Source organism: Ornithodoros turicata, chromosome 8 (genome assembly GCF_037126465.1).
Source record: "Ornithodoros turicata isolate Travis chromosome 8, ASM3712646v1, whole genome shotgun sequence".
Taxonomy (NCBI): domain Eukaryota; kingdom Metazoa; phylum Arthropoda; class Arachnida; order Ixodida; family Argasidae; genus Ornithodoros; species Ornithodoros turicata.
Window position 1 is genome coordinate 24,781,692 of NC_088208.1, and position 18,770 is coordinate 24,800,461.

Consider the following 18,770-nt stretch of genomic DNA (forward strand, 5'->3'; position numbering starts at 1 on the left):
ATGACGGCATTTGTTCACAAACAGGGAGAGGTCTATGGTTGCGACACTTTCTCTTGACCGTTTTCACAACGGCCTATGTGCATGACCTTGAAGCGCCGGATAGGGTCATCTCCGTCTTCACTAGATGGCGCAGTATAGGGACAACAGAAGTGGGGACCAGTGAGGAGACCGCACGAACGGCGCGAGCTCGTCTGTCCCACTCCAGAACGGGTTTGGCTTGCGCGGAGCGTGGTTCGCTGGAGAGCCGATGCGTATGCGAAAAAGGTCTATTAACCCGCATTCTTAGGTTTTACAGCAATGAGGGCAAAAGACGCGTTGTACGTGGACACCAGGAATATCGAAACTCATCCGTCCATGACGTCACTGCAGGAGTCTCCGTCCCTGAGGCAGCGCGGGAGAGGTCACGTGCTACAATGGGAACGGCAGTAGCTCCGGCTCCTCTGACGTCAGAGCTTGACGGGTACGTTTCTTCAGGGGCTTATACCTCGCCAAGTACGACACGTAGAAAAATAATTATTTTTCCATCAGTATACGCAGTACAATGCGTGCATGCATGCGTGCAATGCGTGCATGAGGTAATGTACCACGTACTATCAAAGCGTCACGACCCTATGGTACCACCTCTAGTTAGCTGTAAGTGTTCTGCGCAAACAATCTTTACACATTTGAGAGACAGACCTGCTTCTGATGGTTATCGAAGAGCAGAAAACCTGTTCACATCGCACCCCTTTTAGAGTCGAAACTTGTTTATATGATCACGACGGTTCCCGTAGATTTTGGTTATAAAGCGAATTGTAATATTGACGAACACCATGTGTTACGAGTCGTACCATGCCCTTTACCGTGCTTCGAAGAGTAGATAATTACGCAAACTGGCACGATGAGGCATTTTAAAAGAATGTGTAATATCTTTTTTTTTAAAAAAAAGAGTGTGATTAATATGTTTACTTAGTGTAATTATCAATTTGACGCATATCCGTTTCTTCATTCCGGCAGTCAGCTCTGTTCATTCGCGCTTGTTGTCAAACATGTTCGATGAATGCTATGACTGCAACAGCTCACACTGACCATATGACCAAGGACATCTGCTCATTTAAGCACGTCTGACAGGGGCACCATGAGTTACCCGGAAGGTTCAGTGATCAACAGCCTAGGGTAAAATACACGTGTTCGCACTTAGTTGTGCTGAAAATACAGGTCATTGTCATTTAAACGAAATGTCACATTAACGAGATCCCACATTAATTAACGAAAAAGAATTAACTGCGGAGGCCATTGGGAGGGAACGGTTCCCGAGAAAAATTGTTATAAAGCGGGGATGTCGTATTAACGGGTGTCACATTAACGAGGTTCGATCGTATTTGCTAATTATTCAAGCTACCCGCTGTGGAAGAAAAAGACTTTCACCTTTCATGCTCCACGCCCTCCCAGTCGCGCGCCGGCTTTCAGTGCCGAACATAGCCGTCCAGAACTCTCTGCCATTCTCTGCCATGATGCACGCACAGAGCACAAAGCCCGCAGCCGACAAGGCCGACAAGGCGGAGGCACACGACGACATCTCTCAGCTCAGGTCGGTTCAGTCTGAGAGCTCTGAGGAATGCTTTCGAAGACAGTGGGAACAAACCGAAGAATTTACGACGCCGTTAGGGGAAGCGCCACCCTTCGAATACAGTGAGGGCAAGTGGCTCAAGTCGGGCGCACTCACCGTTGAAGCCTCCGCACCGGAATCGGAGGCAGCGGCTCACGACGGGATGCGCCCTGGTCGCAAAACTTTGGCCCCCGCTGTGTTTTCGTGCATGAGCAGCCCCAGCGCCGAGATGGACACGTACGTCTCGTCGGACGAAGAGAGCATCTCGGACTATACGGATGACACCTTCGTGAAGACTCCGCAGGGCTTCGTTCCAAAAGCTTTGGATCAAGTTCGCCCTGAGCAGGAAAAGTGCGATGTATGTGAGGCTGTCGAAGAAATCAGCAGTTTCCCGCCGAACGATACAAGTATCCCCCTGGGTACACACACGGGGGCGGTCGAGTGTGATACCACGGTGGTATGGGAGGAAACTGAGAACTTACCTTCCGGCAAGAACCAGCCTCCTAAGAAATCTGTGCTGGTGGATCACGAAGACAGTTCTCTGGTAGCTGCGAACGTTGACACCACTAGCGGATTAATATTCCCCACGGGGAGACGTCCGACCATAAAAGTATTTGACGATACAAGCGACATCGAAGACAATAGCAGTTCGCCTCCCACCAACGAAAACCTTCCAAGGGTTGAGGAGCCAGATAAGGAATCGGTGCCGACGTTCCACGAAGATAAATCGCCTATTACCATCAATGTTGATTCCGACAAAGAAAATCGATCGATAATAAAGGTCCCTGACGATACAATTTACAACGATGAGAAGGGTGGTGGATCGCTACCGCGCAGCAAAAGTGTCCTCAGTATTAAGATTCCGCAGCTGGAATCCGTGCTGATGAGCCACGAAGACATCTCGCACGCTGTGTCCAATGCTGACTCTACCAAGGAGAACATTATTCCCGCGAGACGCTCGACAATGGCTTTTGGGATCACCGCCAGCTTCCGAGGCCAGGATGATGGATTACCTCAGAGCAAGGTACCGTCGACAGAATCTCTACCGTTGAAGCCTGAAGATAACGCGTTGGTCATGGTACCCTCCACTGGATTTCAGCACAGTGTGCTCCCCGTAGAAGGATCTGGTACCACCACAATGCCAGGGCTGGTGGCTCTCCGTCAGAAAGGTCTGGACATTTTGCCATCGGAGTCTGGTACTTTCCACGCTAAGCCGCAACCGGGAACAGGACTGAACAAAAAGAGAAAGGAACCGGACAATGAGAACATGAAAGCAGAAAACAAAACGGTGCTGTTAAACTCTGAAGCCGGTGTGCCGGTCGTAGCTCCGTCCACCGGCTTTCACTACAAAGTTGGCCGGGTTGAGCAGCCCCTTGCTGTCAAACCCGATAGGCAAACTGTGGAAGAACCGAAGAAGTCAGAAACCTGGATGGAGCCAAAACAAACATGGAAAGATCCTAATTCCGCCTACGTCAATTGCGGCGAGGGAGAAAGGCATAGCATAGTGTCACGAAAGCTCAGAACCATCCCGATGAGGCTCTTCATGGCGAACCTCTTTGCGGCATTCTTCCTCGTTGTACTCATGCATCACGGACTCTTAGCGTCCATTAAAGAACAGCGCAATCGAACCATCCCCACAGAAGGTATACAAGAACGTCCCATATGCCGTACTCTTCCATGCCGAGCTGCAGGGACCAACTTATTTTATGCCCTCAACTTGACCGCCCGACCTTGCGACAGCATCTATGACGTTGTCTGCAAACCGTGGGTACACTCCAATCCTGCCCAGTACCGCAGAACAGCACTTGGGTCCGATTTGCTTGTCCTGGAGAACATCAATACTGACGCCCGAAGGGCGCTGCTATCCCATCACCAGTCGTCTTCGAAGACGGGCTTGGATAAGCTCCAACGGTTGTACCTGCTCTGCATCGACGAAGAGGAACGGGATAGACGTGGCTTGGCAGATTTCTGGAAGAGAATGCGGCGGTACGGGCTAGAAGGTTGGCCTCAACGTGCTGACGGTGTCCTAGGTGGCGTGGCGCTGTTCGTACGGGATACAGGCTCAGACGTCTTCTTTCGCCTGACCTCCACGTCAGATGGGAACGACGTCGACGTCATGACTGTTGAATGCCCTGAACTGGGACTGCCCGCCAAGAGTTTCACGGAAGGCACCAAGGATGTTGATCTCTACCGCGCCTACATCGTGAGCATGCTGAGCGTGGTCACAAGTGCAAGCGTCCAGAATATAACGACAGAAATCGTAACATTTGAGACTCTCTTGGCACGCTTGATTCTGGCACACTGCCACGAGAGTCCCTACGAAGATGAAATCGTCGAACATACTACTTCCCTCTTCGATATGGCACGGTTCATCTCGACGGCGGTTCCGCACTACAAGCAGGGGAGGAGAATGATATTTCAGTCATGGGATTTCTTCGTCAACGTCGTCAAAGTCATGAGTGAGAAACGTGTGGCGGCTACCCTGTATTTTGGATGGCGCGTCGCACTCCGGCTTTTGCCGTTCACAACGACCAGTATAGCTACGCTACACCAACAGTTCCAGGTAAACATTTTGTGTGCGTACTTAGAGTGGATTCACACATGCGTTTCTTGAGGCGGCGCCGCGTCCGCGGAGACGCGGAGCGTTTCCAGCTGCTCTTCGAGAACCGCTACGCGCTGCAGCTCTCGAGCGTTGATCCGCAAACGCTTTCCATCTAGCCAATCGGAGCACTCGGGGAGGGGAGCAGAAATGGCTTTCTTTTGCGCCGGATGTACCGCAATAGAGTGCTGGGATCTTTCGTCCTTTTTTGTGTTTGATATGCGACCGTATAACAATGGCGGATCCGGGGCGTGGGAGTGAGGCGATCGTCCCATAGTGGGTGGCAGTCGTCGCGTCGATTTTGTGTTCTAACCCCTCTCTTTGTCTGTTGCTGCCCTTCATCACCAAGCGTATCTACCAACAACCCCGACTTATTCCTACCACTTTAAAGGAGCAAGCAAATTTTTGACGAACTGTATAGATCCAACACCTTAATTTTGTTTTTGTAAGAACAGGAAAAGGGTTGCCTTTGGGAGCCGAAAGCTTCGTTGGCTAAGTGTGACCTTCCGTTTCGGAAATCCCGGGTCCTATTTTCTATGCAACTGTTACTGTTGTAAAACGTGACGGAACGCATCGATATAAATATAAGGATACGTCTGTTCGATATAACCACAATTGTTTGCGGCCGTTCTTTGTGCATGGCAAAAATGCCTCAGAGAACACAATAACAAACCATTTTGTAACGCAGTCTGTAACGAGTGATTGATTAGAGTGCACGGCTAAGTGTGATCTTTTACTGCAGGCAACCATGGGTTCCGAGTTCTCGACCACATGGAAGCAATGCTTGAAAGAAACCAACGAGGTTATGCCTTTTGCGATGGCCCGCCTGCTGTTATCTGAGAACACGAAGAAAGCCGCCAGCTACCGAGGCTACCGTCTCCTGTCCCGCCTTGTACGCAGCTTGGACCGCCAGGTCTACAAAGACCGCTGGTTCGACGGCGAGACGCACACCACGTACACTAGCCTCAGGGCCAAGATGACCACCATGTTTGGCTATCCTCCCACCCTTATGAACGACGCCCACTTGGACGCCGCATATGAACCAGTGGAGGTGTCCAACTCTTATCTCGAAGCGCATCTAAGTGCTTCGACGGTTACTTTTCGAAACAATTTCGACGCCAATTTCACGTTCCGCTTCTACGGAAGAGAGCGATACATTTTTCCCAGCGACGTGCTGTCCGGGCGAAGGTCCGTGCGACCGCTATACGACGTTCGAAGAAACTCTTTCATCGTACCTTCTGGAATGCTTCGTCCGCCTTACTACGACGACGACGCGACGAGCGCCCTCAATTTCGGCGGTTTAGGATTTCTCGTCGCGTACGATGTACTACAGGGCTTGCTCTCTAATCGTAGCGACACCTACTGGGGTCGCCTGGTCGCAAAGACCTCCATACCTTCGCGTCGTGCTTGCCTCGAGAGCAGAATCGCCAGGTACGCTTCGAAACTGCCCCGTAAGGACCTCGACCTTCTGGTCTTGGCTGCGAGGGTGGCCTTCGAGGCTTCGCAAGACGACGCCGATGATGACGAGACGTTGGGAGGGCTGGAAGACTTCAGCCCAGAACAGCTCTTCTTCGTGGCCGTGGCGAGGACACTCTGTACCGTGGCGAGGAACGCGCACTTCGCGAAAATTGTGTTGCAGGGGGGGATAGTTGGGGAACTGCAGCAGGTAGACGCGGCTCTGATGTGGCTGCCAGAATTCAGGGACTCCTTTAATTGCACGCACTCTCGATCGCCGCACCACGTGGGTCTTTCGACCGATGGCTGTTGAAGTGTGCAATAAATAATGTATTGATACGTAGATATATATATATTTCTTTCTTGCTTTCTTCTGACATCAGTGCGTTCCACAAAATTCACACCAAAATGAATTTGTGAAATGTGTGCCAGACGTCGCGTCATATATAGAGGAAGTGCGCTAGTTATGAGAGTACAATGTTAGCTTTTACACGGGGTGTTTCAGTTGAATCCCCGGGCTAAATAATTCGCGAACGGGTGCACCAATCGAAGAACCTACAAGATTCGCACCGTGTGAATGAGTGGGAGGCGCTAATTATTTAAATGAAAATTCAAACGAATTTCGTGAAAAAAAGACTTCTAAAGCAGAGTGCCGTCGGCGTCAACATGGGTACTACCACTTTTGGGACCTTCAGTGGACACCTTTTAGAGAAAAATCTGCCACCGAAGTGGGTCATTTGTTGCAGTAATTAATTTGTTTTGATTTACGTATTTTTATCACGGCTGGTCGCGGCGAAGCGCAAAAGGACGTAATTCATTGGTGGATAAGGGATTGGAAGAGCGTCCTTTTGGGGGGGGGGGGGGGGCGCTCATCTTCAAGAAGACACTCATTTGAATTTTTATTGAAATAATGAGTCAATAAATAATGAATGTTACTCGATTGGTGCACCCGTTCGCGAATTATTTAGCCCTGGGATTTAACTGAAACACACCGTATATTGTCAATAGAGAATGTACAATGTGACAACCATTATAGTATTCCCAATTCCCATGCATTCGAGACTATACGTCCCCAAAACCAGAACCCTAAGATGTCACCACTGCGGTGACCTGGAAGATCCAGAGCACATCCTTCTTCATTGCCCGCACTATCAACCTTTCAGATCCACACATTCAGTGTCTCTAAATCAGCTGAACCCTCGCCCTCTCACTATATGTCAAAATTGCTTGGTCTATACCCAAATCCAGCCCACCAACGCTCCGCTCTAAAAGCACTTCTAAACTTTTTGGACACCGTAGGATTTCCGTCCTCGCTGTGAGGGGACTCCTTATCCCATTTCGCCACCATTACCGACAGCAATAGACCTCTACTCGAGAAACGTCATCATGACGTTGGTAGACAGACTGAAACCGAAACAAGTCGGAAGTGGAGGGCTGGGTTCCACGAATGGGCACTTGTTCGCTGCCTCCTATTGAAAGAAACGTGGGACCGAAGGTCGCGTCCCTGTCAGGGACCATCGTAATTCCCTCAAGACTGTGGCTTTCGGGCGCGACCTTGTTCGCACTTAGCTTCGAGCGTAGTTCAACTCTACCAAATTGGTGGCGCTGTCGAACACTATGACGTCATTTGTTTACAAACAGGGAGAAGTCTATTGGGGTAGAGTATCGCCGATGGCGATGAAACTTCCCATTCATCATCATTCAAATAAAGTTAAATGTTGCGTTACGTTGTTCTCTCGTGTTGCGCGTGCGTTAATTATGCGAATAATGGTGCTGACCAGCAAGAACCATGCTGTGAACCTTACCAGCGGCGGCGGCGGGAGGGGGGGGGGGTTTACAGGGGTTACTCTAGACCCTCTGAATTTGTGAAGGGGGTGCAAAATTCCCATGGAGGTGAGGCGCCAAAGTGTTATCTCAGGTGCCGCTATGCGAATAAAATGCAGTAAACCCCTTTTCCTGAATGGTTCAAATTGCCACGACATGACCTGAAAGTGTTCACGGATTCGAGGATGCTCATGTGTGCCATGAGCTGCCTCGAATTTTTGGGACCCATGCACGAACTGGTGGTGGCGGTGGGCGATGGAAGAGGGCGCCGGTTGGGATAGGGGGTACCTCTGAATTCAAGACGTTGCGCCGCCCCTGAACCTAACCGACAGGGCAACTGAATAAGGTGTTAAAAAAGGTTGCAGCTTTTAAGTCGCGTTCGAACCAGAAGACGCAATGTCATGAACACAGTCAGTGCCATGCATGGCACCAGCAAATTAATCACAAACACATGGTTGAAAATAATTGTACACCAACAGGTACTGTTATAGCACTTTACTTTATGAATATACAGAGCTCGCACGGTAATCTTACGTTGGCACAGACTGTACCGGTTCTTCGTTGACAATTCGAGACTCAGCATTGTGTCGAGGGAAAAAAAGCCTATTCTCCCTTCGCCCTGATGATAGTGTTCCATCTGAAAAAAATTGTTTTTTCTTTGGACAATAGTAGGAAAGTTGCAGTGTAAAGGCATAGACAACAATTTTTTCCCCATTCTGTTAACTTCAATCGAGGCTTTCCCCGCCATTTCAATGACGGAAGAGAATGGTTTTTTATGACATTTTTCATCCGCTGCCACTCATTCAGCTTTTCTGAAGTGCTGAAGGCGTCGTATTTACTGGAAGCTTCCACAAACCTTCTTAGTTTTTTGTTTTTTTATGCTTTCCTACATTTCGTCTGCGCACCTTTTTGTATCTCAATGTGCCGTTCGGAATCTTCATAGAAATGCTGCAGGCTTGTGGGCCGAAAGTCAGGAGCGTCCGCTTCTTCATCCGGGATAAAGGCTGGATTCACGTGAAAAGTGTCGGGCATTACCAACTCTTGCGTCTGTTCTTTAGCCTTGGAGTCTTTCTTAGAGTTGCCTCTTCTGTGCGGGTGTGGAAAAAAAAAAAAAAAAAAAAAGACGAATAGGAATCAGCTACCGAACTGACCCAAACGACTCATCGTGACAAACGCAAACGGGTTAGACAGTTCTTCCCGAACTCTGTTACCCTACGACATAGCAAAAATATACGTGTATACGCTAAATAATTCGCGAACGGGTGCACTAATCGAAGAACTTTCTTTTGTTACAAATATCTATCCGATACCGCCTACAAGCTGCGCACCGTGTGAATGAGTGGGAGGCGCTCATTATTTCAGAAAAATTCAAATGAGTTTCGTAAAAAAACAAAACTTCTAAAGTAGGGCACTGTCGGCATTAAAATGGGTACTACTCCTTTTTGGGACCTTCAGTGGACACCTTTTAGTGAAAAATCTGCCACCGAAGGGGTCGTTTGTTGCAGTAATTAGTTGGTTTCGGTTTACACATTTTGTCGCGGTTGGTCGCGGTGAAGCGCAAAAGGACGCTCTTTCACTCTCTTACCCACCAATGAATTACGTCCTTACATCAATGAATTACACCAATGAATTACGTCCTTTTGCGCTTCGCCGCGACCAGCCGCGACAAAAACATGTAAATCAAAACCAACTAATTACTGCAGCGCGGTCCGCGCTGGAGTGTTAAAGGTGCACTAAGGCGAAAAATGACTCCTTGCGGAGTGAGAGATGTCGTTACTTTGACGCTAACACAAAAGGAACGGGACTCGGTTGCGCCATTCGTGATTCCAGGCATGACGACCAATAGTGTCGCAATGGCGGCGTTCGCTCCTGCACTCCTGCAAGGTGTAACCACGACCATTAACACTCGCCCTTTCGCCTATGGGACTTCCGTCCGCGCCTCAGGAGCGGAAGTGCCGTATTTACGCGCGGAGCGCCCGCCAGGGGCGCCACTTGCGGGACCCAGCAAAGCGCCTGTTGTAGCTCAGCTGTGTGCAATATGAGTGGTCCTTGTGGTCAATTCTTCGTGCGTACATGTTTGTGTATTGTCGCAGGTTCTCTGTTTATGTAGAGCAAAGTGTTCTGAAACTAAATACTCAGAAATAGGGTGTGCTCCGAAGCGTAGGTGGCATGTAAAACTGTGAAACTCGCGCACTAAGTGCCGTACATCGTACACATAAACTTGGCAGCAGCACCATCTTATAGAGATGGTCGTGGGCGTAACACCCGACAGAGGGTGAAGCTAGTGTTCAGGCACACTAGGTTGCGCCTTTTGGAGAGTGCCCTCTAGAGGAGGAGGAGGAAGAGGAGGTGGAGATGGTGGTGGTGGGGTGATGATGGAACTGCTTGCTGTAATCGTCCACGTTTAGGCGGGCAACGTCACGGTTATCGCATGGACGAGTGACGTCAGTGAAGAGCGTTATACGCAACCAATCAGCACTAGCGTAACGGATGAGCAGGACGGGTTAATTTGACTGTACCGAAAACTAACAAGAACCAGTGTTTGTGATGTGACAGGTGTGTTGGTCCAACCCATACCATAGCGCTCTAAAACGGGACATTTGGTCAAACCTACGACGCAAAGTCAAAAAGTATCTACAATGAAAATAAAAGATGTATCCCAAAAGAAATAAAAAGAAGGGAAGAAATTTGTCGTAACGGCGGTGCAGCATCAACGGTGCTCACCGCAGATCAAGCTGCATCGCGATCTCCTGCCTTTGAAGTCAACCGAGCGCCATAGAATTCATCTTCGTTGGCTTTGAATGCGAGGCTCAATAAATGGGCGTACAAAACTGTATGACTCCTTTACGACTTACGAAGGGTAGGATCCTGCTTTCCACTTCCACATGGCAAGAAAGACAACCAGGGAGACGCCCAGGCAAAATGCGGCGTATACAAACCACCAGAATGTGACGGCAGGCTCTCGGCAGTGTCTTGACAGCTGTGGAAGATATGAGAGGAGCGGGAACCAGATACATGGTGCCTATGGCAATATGCTCTAGAACCAGGGGGCAAAACGTGATCTTTTCGCATTGGAACTGGATTATTCAAGGTGTACATCATATGTCCTCTCCCGTTAGCATGAGGGCCCTCCGTCGAGCACGACAGTCGTGCCATAGCTTCTTATATAGGAGGCTATGGTCGTGCACGATGGCATCCATCTTGACCATCTCATCAACCCTTCCTTGCAGTAGCTTCCCCAAGAATCGACCTCTGGGGCGGAGGTATATGCTTATGGGTACATGTCTATGGGTATATGCATTGGTAGCTGAACTGCAATTGGGCAATATTTTGCAATCTCGGAAATTTCAGGGGGAATCGCAAAACAACAGGGAGTTATAACACGAAATAAAATAAATATTGTTATTTTAGTTCGCAGTGGCGCTTTAAACAATGCTTACCCAAACGTCATTGTCATCTCTGTCGTCCGTTATCCTCGACCGTCCATCTTCGTTGCTCATACGGTCGTAGATGGCATATAATTCGTCGTGTTTGAAGAACGCCATGTCTGACTCGTGTGCACGGGACACAGAGAGCAGAAGTGAAACCCGGACTCCCCACCCGTGCTGGCTCAGAATCGGATTCTCGTCCGGCAACATCACTTGATCCGCCCTGACAAAAATGGAGCGAAGTTCGAACGTGACCACAACAGGACACGCACATCAATGGTGATGTTCTAAGACCTGTACCTGTAATGGCGCTACATGCTCAAGAACTGTAACTGCAAAGATGTCATATTCACTGGATATTTATTTCATATCGAGTGATTAGTGAAAACAAGACACTTCAGTAAAATAGCGACCGAATTCATCAAAAGTGACAAAGATCAAGATGCGTACTTACGATATCATCCTGTCAACTGTGTGTGTCTTTTCTTTCAAGTACAGGTTTGCAGCGTGCGCGTATTTCTGGCGGATCATTTGTTTCGAGTCACGCCAAGTCGACGCATTCTTCAGTTTCTGTAAACGTGCACGAGAAGTCATCCTTCGCATATGTTTGCGGGTAGCTAAAACTGACCACGTCAGCGCATATAAGCATGGCTTCTTGCCAGACTGATGTCAGTTGAAATGGCGTACGAGGAGTCGAAGATCCGCTGGTGGCCAGTGCTGTAGAAAAGATGCGTGCATGTTACAGCACGCAAATGGCTCATGAAAACTGCATTGTATTTGGACAACGCCGTGTCGTATAGTTTACTGTCTCTGGCATGTACAGGCGGCCTGTATAGAAGCCGTACGATATACTCAGCCATTGGCTTATATCCCTGTCACACGGTATCCGAGTCTCTCCAATGATCGTTGAAGCCAATGGCCATTGGACTTGCGTGTAGCGCCATCAGTCGTGCAATGTGTCAACTTCTCAAAGAGCATTGGATTCAATGCTCCCTGACATTGAATTGTCCCATTGACACGTGACATGCTTGGTGGCGCTACGCGCATGCTCAATGGCCGTTTGTTTCAATGATCATTGAAGATTGGGAGACCGTGTGACAGGGGTATTAGACATGTGCACATGCGTGGTATTTACACGTTATGTTGTCACCCACAGGGGTGCCATACCACATATCTGTAGAATAAATTACATGCCTGCTGATCGTAATGAACTTATCCTGAACAAGTCCTGGCTTCAAGGCATTGCAATAATTCAGGAAATAGCGAACGTGCCTACGCTGGGACTCGAACCTGGACCCCGATGATTTCCGACCAGGGATGCTACTGCACCACATAGGCATGACCTTCCTCTGAGTTTTTTGCCCCTCAAGTACAAGTGGCCAGTACAGTGCTGGACAAAAGTTTACGGAACACGCTCCGGCGCATTCCTTCCTCAGAGTGACAAACTAGCAGCGAATTGGACCGTACGGACTTACAGACATGTGCCTAGGTAACCCAGTCACCTGCTTGCAAGTACGTACAGTACCATTCGCTGCTAGCGTGTCACACCGAGGAAGGAATGCGCCGGAGCGTGTTCCGTAAACTTTTGTCCAGCATTGTACAAGAAGGTACAAGGCAGTACAAGGGGGAGACACAGGACGCTTACCTTTCTGTTCCCATTCCAGGTAGACTACGTTCGTGCTCGGTTCTACATGTCCCGGCCTGTCACCAATGTATAACATGACGTACGCGTTAGGGCCAGTTACTTGGAATGAAAGGCTTCTCGGTGGAAGTATACTGTTGCTAATCAGCATTGCTGGTGAGCCTCGCAAAACTTGAGAGCGATTTCCTGCAAATAGGCCACGTTAAATTCGTCCACTAATCTGCGAACGAAAGAATAAGCCACATAGAATCTATTCACATTCACGGTGTCGCTGGGGGGGACCACCGTCACATTCATATGTACGCGCATGACTATGTACTGCATGCGACACACTTGTCGGTAATCTCCAGTTCGTCTCGAACGGTTCCCCATCGGCAGTTTCGCGCGGCGCGCGAATAATGTTGCCAGTATCTAGTTATTACGGGTACACCGTGCTCCTAATTTAGCGTTGTACCACGGTCCCTTGATAGCTTTCAAGGGACCGTGGTTGTACGCTTGCCATTCGGGAAAAAGGGTCTGACTCGAAGGCATGGCCTCACCTGCTCCTATGGCGAAGAACTCTCCTTGGCTTTGATCAATTTCAAGCCTTCGGACGACAAAGTTGAGAAATGAGTCCGTCATATTCCTGACGTTTTCCAGTAGCCAGATCACCATGGTGCTCCTACGGTAGTCTTGGCTTATGTCTTCCAGGCGTTTGACGTGTACGAATCCTGCATTTGCAGGGGAACGTGAGTTTCAGCCTACATGATAACCATGCACATCACATGTCTCATCTATAAAAACCACTCCTGCCAAAATACTTCGGTGCTGCTGCTGTATGATTATACCTAGCCCGCAATCTGCTTGGCGGCCGGAGGTCCCTGTCTGAAAGCGTTTGTCAAAAATCTAGGGAAAACGACAGACTACGGACCTCGGAGTAGATGAAAATTCAGGAACCTTGCGATATGCAATAAATACAATTAAAAGTATGTAGATATGAACGTAACGATCGCACTTACTCATTGCAATCGTCTTGAAACTGATATAGAAGTAAGAAGAGTTGTTCGACCCAGTGTACGTGGCACAAAATCCCGACCCATGGCTCGAAAGCGTCAATGGTCCTTCCAGAGGTTCGTCATGTGATAGTCGAAGAATTGCATCGCCTATGCAATTTTGGTGATTGAATATCACCAACTGGTCCTCAGAATACAGTTTAATGGCGTCTGGATCCAAATGCATGAAGACGACATCGCTTGCATTACTTTCTATAATGTGGGTGAATGTCTGAAAAAGTAGAAAAAGCAAAGGGGAATTTACGAAGCGCAAGTTGAACTAAACCAAAAACCGCGTGCAAACCAAGCCACTTTCCTGCGCATAGGACGGTCTCGTATAAATAGGGCCTGACTTTTTATGGTTATACCCCGTTACACCCGATATTTAACCGCGATTCAAACCGGCAAAAACAGTGTTTAACCCTACATTTCTCCGAAAAGTGCTGGACTAGAGTGGATCCAAAGGCACACACAGAACTATGGAAACTGTGTTGTAAATGCATAAATATGCTCAACAAACTGTCAAAACAGAGACCCTCCTGCCTCTCAAGTGCATGGTCTAAATGTTGGTACTCTACATCTACTGGCGTGTCGCGTGTATTACACCTGATTCGATGCGATTCAACCATAATTGGGTTGAATCAGGTTCATTTCCAACCCGGTTACATCCGAATTATTGAAGCAAAATATAACCCGACATTTACCCCCCTGTTGCTGAACAATAAACCCGAAAAAGTCAGGCCCTATACATGTGAAGCATTCTCTATCAGTGTCTCGTACAAATTTATAAGTTGAAAAGATTCCATAAGTATATCCTGCTCTCCACTCACAGGCCACACAACCACTCATATTCAAGATTTGCCCTTGGTCATGCACTTCTTCGTTCAGGTTAGCATCGGTGCTCGGTCTCTGGCCCAATACGCTATATGCAAGTAGGTCAGCTGTCTGTGCAGATCCCCAGTTTCCCTCTCTCCCCCTATGCCCGTGGAGCGACCCCATTCGCAACATTTCAAGGTGAGGCGCACATAGTTTTTTCACGTGGTCTACGAACACCACCTCATTGCTGCCTTGCGAGTGGACAGACACTTTGTCACGTGGTTTCTCCAAACTCTAGCCTCTCCCCTGTGCAGGGGCAAACTGCTGTGGTGTATATCACGCAGCACAGTCACGCGCCGCTTTTCTTCTTGAAATTTCTGAGACATACTTGGGGTCGAATTCTTAAACGTTCATCGACAACGGCCCTCGACCTCGGGCTGTGCTTCGACTAAACGCCCCACGAACGGAGGAAACCCTAAACCCTACTCGTTTTCGCCGAGAACTACGATATAGCTGGAAGAAAACAGCGCAAGAAGACGAGGATAGAGGGATCCGTCAGCCTCTGTGATAAAGAAGTTGAATTTCTTAAAAGGCACATGTCATGATCTGGTTCTACCTCGTGTATTTAAATGTTTTCAACTCAGTAAACCTGTAGTTGCTCGTCGCAGCTTGTATCGTGTCCCTCTGTCCTCGTCTTCTTGCGCTGTTTTCTTCCAGTTGTGTCGTACCAACCAGCCCAAACACCATTGTCAACTACGCGGTAGCGTCGATGTTTCCCTCGAGTGGAGGACACTGGAGTCGAGGACCGTTTAAGAATACGGCCGTATAATCTCTTTTACATCCTCTTATATAGTGATTCGTTCGTTCGTGCGCCGACATTACGAAGTTAACGTTGCAGAGAGCTAGTACGACGACATTTACAGGATTATAACTAAACATGACAGCGGTAACGCTTGCTCTCAAAGGTACGGAGACTAGGGCCGCATGCTCCATCTCATCTTATCTATCGGGACATAAGGAAACATAAGCACGCCTGAGACCTCTCTGTACGAACATCCGGCGGAATTTCCGCACAATGAGCTTTCCTTCAGATGGTAGAGGACACAAGTAGAGGACACTGGAGTCGAGGACCGTTTAAGAATACGGTCGTAAGTCTCCTTTACACCCTCTGATATAGTGATCCGTTCGTTCGTGCGCCGACATTGTGTAGTTAACGTTGCAGAGAGCTGCACAATCCTGGTACGATGACATTTATAGGATTATAACTAAACATGACAGCGGTAACGCTTGCTCTCAAAGGTACAGGAAACTAGGGCCGCATGCTCCATCTCACCTGATCTATCGGAACAAAAGGGAACATAAGCACGCCTGAGACCTCTCGGTAGGAACATCCGGCAGAATTTCCGCACAAGGAGCTTTCCTTCAGATGCCCTGCGTACATGATGCATGGATTAGTAACAACTCCCGTCTGTCTTTCTTCAACAGCATTTAAGACAAAGCTAGCCCATGTGTTACCTGCTGTCAGTATGCGATACGGCAGCGAGAATGTTGAATTCCCGCACCCTTCGAATGATACAGTTAGTGCTGATGAGCTGCTCCGAATATCGGCATCTGTGATGTTGTCTGCTGAGTATATTGTTGCGTCTGCTGTGTGTTCAGCAACGTCTGCCAGGAACGTATGGTTGGCAACAGATACCGGGTTCGTCCAGATGGAAACGATGTCACCCTTCTCCAAGTTTATTAGGTCCTTCCTTATGTTCATGAATATTCGGTCCGCGGGTGAAGAACCCCTGATGGTCAGTGGGAACGTCACCTGATGAATTCACACAGCGAGTGAATGAATTAATGAACGTTGAAAGACAGTCTCAAAAGACTTTGTGTCACCAGACGGGCACCGGAATGTAAAAATTTCTCCTCACGGAATGAACGATGCCGTTACCTTGACACCAACATAAATAGAACGGGATTGGTCGGTTGCGTCGCTCGTGAGCCCTCGGATTGGTCCCCTCAAACGAACTCCCGCGATGATTGGACAAACCGTATGTGGAGACCAATACGCACCCGCTTCGTGTTGTCGGCCTTCTTGTGAAGGAGAGCGAGAAGGAAAGTGCGTAAATTACGGGTTCTTTCGCTCCTAAATCACGAACGACACAACGGATGAATCTCGTTCCTTTTATATTGCTGTCAAGGTAACACCATCTTTCATTTCGCGACGAGAAACTACTGCGCTTTAGTGCCCTTCTAAGTGAGGTCGCTCCCGTCTTCTGCAATAAATCACTCGGTATAAAGCATATTACCCGTGTGTTCACACGAGGACGTTCCCCCAGAACATATTCCAGCGGATGGTGTGCGAAACGTCATAGCTTTCTGCTGCTACGCGAGCGTGAGGATTGAACGTCACGTCTTTTCGTGCTCTTTTAACCATGGGGAATATCCTGCGGCTCAGCCACAATATATTTCGTAGCAGGCAAGGCCGTTGGTGTCGCCTGCTATACGTGCGCCACTTCACTCCTGATATTCCTGCGCCGAGCGAATACTGAATAAGACGCGGCGGTGTTTGCGCCCCGTAAGATGTTTATTGGCTATCTTGCACTATAAAATATTCCGTACAGACGTCGCTCATGTGAAGCCACGGTAAACGCCATAAAGTAATCGACATATGAGAATATATACATATTATTCCTACTTATTGTGACGAAGCACGGGAGGTCATCCACATGTCTTACCGTGACGTCAGTCGGCGTTGGATAAGACACAGTTCCGGATACATCTAGACGAGATATTACATGGCATAATAAAGTAACCTGAACTTTGCCCACAGTTTAACAAAACTTACCTGCATTGCCCACAACGGAAGCCACACAACAAGCCAACACCAATAGGACCCCCATCCTGCGGCGACGATTCAGCGTGAGGCTCCGTTTCACAACTAACGTGCAACGCAGCTACCGAGAGAACATTATGATATATCCGTCATTCCCAAGACCCGAATACGAACTACCTGTCAGAGTCTGCGTGACAGAGATACCCTATCGTGACGCGCATCGTAAAATACAACTACCTGAGGATTATGTCACTGATAAAGCCTGTCTCCAGAGTCAGCGTTGTCTTGTTGTGGCAGTCCGATAGCTCAGTAGCTGCCCTGCTAGCACGTACCCGTGCAGACGCACCACAAGGCAGACGCCGCAAGCAATTTCGTGGCACGGCAGTATATAATTCTTCAGGTATACGGTCTGTCTCTCCGTGACGATTGGCGATGATGTGCCATGTGCTTGCTGATGTGCACATTTCCGTTCGAGACGTGAATATAAATGCTGCGATGTCGTTACCATCTTCCACGCATCACATAATTGAAAGCGCGAAACGTTGGCTTCGTAGGTGTTCCTGTGTGCCGTGCTCCGGTAGGTCAGTTTCGTGTCTTTCGCGAGGGACATCCAGGACTGTACCAGGATCGTCCGCGCTCGTTGGTGGTAGCCTAGGTCGTGCTGAAGACTGCGAGGTGGTGGGTTCGAATCCTACCACCGGCTGTGCTGTCTGAGTTTTCCCTGGGCTTTCTAGCAGACTTACCGGACGAATGTCGGCACAGTTCCTCTTGAAGTTGGCCCAGGACGCATACAAAACCCCCTAGTCCCCACTCCTTTTTGCTGTCTTCTCTCCGTCTGTCCACGCCTGCACGCCGTTCATAGCCACAGTTGCTTCGCGGTGCTAACGCGGAATAAAACAAAACACTCCGGGCGCGCCTCCGTGAGAGATGAGAGTGTTTCAGCAAGCAATAAGGAAAGAGCTTATCGCTTGCCCACAAAGGAATTACCTGAGAAGGGGAAAACAGAGAGAAACGGGCTCGACACATTACTTCATTTTCGTATCTTCCCGGAGCACTATCTCGGATTTGATAACGCTTTCAGTCTTTTGCATGTACAAGCTGTTCCACATAACCTATCACAAAATTATATTCAAAATTGTAATTGTATGAAAATTATGGGGTCAGCGGCATTTATATTTGCTGAGCTGTTGCCATGTGCTACGAGCGAGTTATAAAGTGAGTTATACGCTACCTATACTGCTATGGTAGTCAGCTACAAAAGAAAAAGAAGAGAAATTAAAGAAAAGAAAAAAAAGAGGGAACGGTAACTTTGAATTGCACTTATTACTTCGTCTTGGTGTCAAATGCATTCCACCGCAATAGTCTTATATAGGGTCATTGCTGGCAGCAAATTGCCTGCGAAAATCTTTTTAAAATGCTACTAATATTTTATTGAAATCATTTTAATGTTTTTATTTATTTGCATTATTACTTATTGAGCTCGACGCACTTCCTGTCGCTGTCGTGCCCGGTGCAGTCGTGCCCGGTGCAGTCACGCTGGTAACACCAACTTGTTTTATGTGC

General features: G+C 48.5%; 2 protein-coding genes across 2 annotated transcripts; one reads left to right on the forward strand and one right to left on the reverse strand.

The window, feature by feature from the left end:
- Positions 1 to 1,449: 1,449 nt before the first annotated feature.
- On the forward strand, positions 1,450 to 5,985 carry LOC135366088 (neprilysin-11-like). Its single transcript, XM_064598745.1, has 2 exons — positions 1,450 to 4,151; positions 4,930 to 5,985. Exons 1-2 carry the CDS (start codon positions 1,491 to 1,493, stop codon positions 5,953 to 5,955), a joined length of 3,687 nt encoding a protein of 1,228 aa, XP_064454815.1. The 5' UTR covers positions 1,450 to 1,490; the 3' UTR covers positions 5,956 to 5,985.
- Positions 5,986 to 7,946: 1,961 nt separating this feature from the next.
- Positions 7,947 to 17,395, reverse strand: LOC135366753 (uncharacterized). The gene is made up of 13 exons (XM_064599621.1): positions 17,220 to 17,395; positions 17,110 to 17,153; positions 15,899 to 16,196; positions 15,717 to 15,814; positions 13,535 to 13,799; positions 13,076 to 13,246; positions 12,540 to 12,722; positions 11,523 to 11,611; positions 11,349 to 11,464; positions 10,907 to 11,117; positions 10,322 to 10,446; positions 8,372 to 8,553; positions 7,947 to 8,103 (listed from the first exon to the last, which is right to left on the reverse strand). The coding sequence occupies exons 1-13, from the start codon at positions 17,272 to 17,274 to the stop codon at positions 7,997 to 7,999; spliced, it is 1,944 nt and encodes a 647-aa protein (XP_064455691.1). The 5' UTR covers positions 17,275 to 17,395; the 3' UTR covers positions 7,947 to 7,996.
- Between the last annotated feature and the right edge of the window lie 1,375 nt (positions 17,396 to 18,770).

Coding starts and splice junctions, on each gene's coding strand:
- LOC135366088 (XM_064598745.1), top strand. CDS start 1,491: ATGATGCACGCACAGAGCACAAAGCCCGCAGCCGACAAGGCCGACAAG. Junction 4,152..4,929: donor CGCTACACCAACAGTTCCAG/GTAAACATTTTG, acceptor CTTTTACTGCAG/GCAACCATGGGTTCCGAGTT.
- LOC135366753 (XM_064599621.1), bottom strand. CDS start 17,274: ATGGGGGTCCTATTGGTGTTGGCTTGTTGTGTGGCTTCCGTTGTGGGC. Junction 17,154..17,219: donor TTCCGTTGTGGGCAATGCAG/GTAAGTTTTGTT, acceptor TATCTCGTCTAG/ATGTATCCGGAACTGTGTCT. Junction 8,104..8,371: donor GCACATTGAGATACAAAAAG/GTGCGCAGACGA, acceptor AATTTTTTTCAG/ATGGAACACTATCATCAGGG.